The 285-nt window shown below is 43.2% G+C and overlaps 1 protein-coding gene across 1 annotated transcript in view; it reads right to left on the bottom strand.

The window, feature by feature from the left end:
- The window catches only part of LOC119591880 (methylated-DNA--protein-cysteine methyltransferase-like), a gene marked incomplete at its 5' end in the record, with an annotated part of 3,989 nt that extends 3,705 nt beyond the window's left edge, over positions 1–284 (bottom strand). Inside the window, 1 exon segment of the mRNA XM_037940621.1 lies at positions 24–284. Within this exon segment, the coding sequence (XP_037796549.1) occupies positions 24–190 (167 nt within the window).
- Between the last annotated feature and the right edge of the window lies 1 nt (position 285).

Below are 285 nucleotides of genomic sequence, written 5' to 3'. Positions count from 1 at the left end.
CCTTGAACCTATAAAAGTATCACCTTAAATTTGGTGTAAAATTTTCGTCCGACAACTCTCCTTCGAGGCCCGTCGAGTGCAGGCCAGAGTTGCAGGCCCGGATGATGATGAAGCCGAGCGGAGACGAGATCCTGTACTCGGATTCTGGCAATTCACAAGCTGTCTTCAGCTTCTTCCTCTTTGGAGCCATCTCAGATACTCAGTGATTTATTATTATTACTCTTGATCTATAGTTTCATTCCCATGCAAGCAATTTTCTCTAACTTAAACTGAGATACCTATATC

The sequence above is a fragment of the Penaeus monodon genome, chromosome 29 (assembly GCF_015228065.2).
Source record: "Penaeus monodon isolate SGIC_2016 chromosome 29, NSTDA_Pmon_1, whole genome shotgun sequence".
NCBI lineage: Eukaryota > Metazoa > Arthropoda > Malacostraca > Decapoda > Penaeidae > Penaeus > Penaeus monodon.
This window is presented reverse-complemented; position numbering and strand designations above follow the sequence as displayed.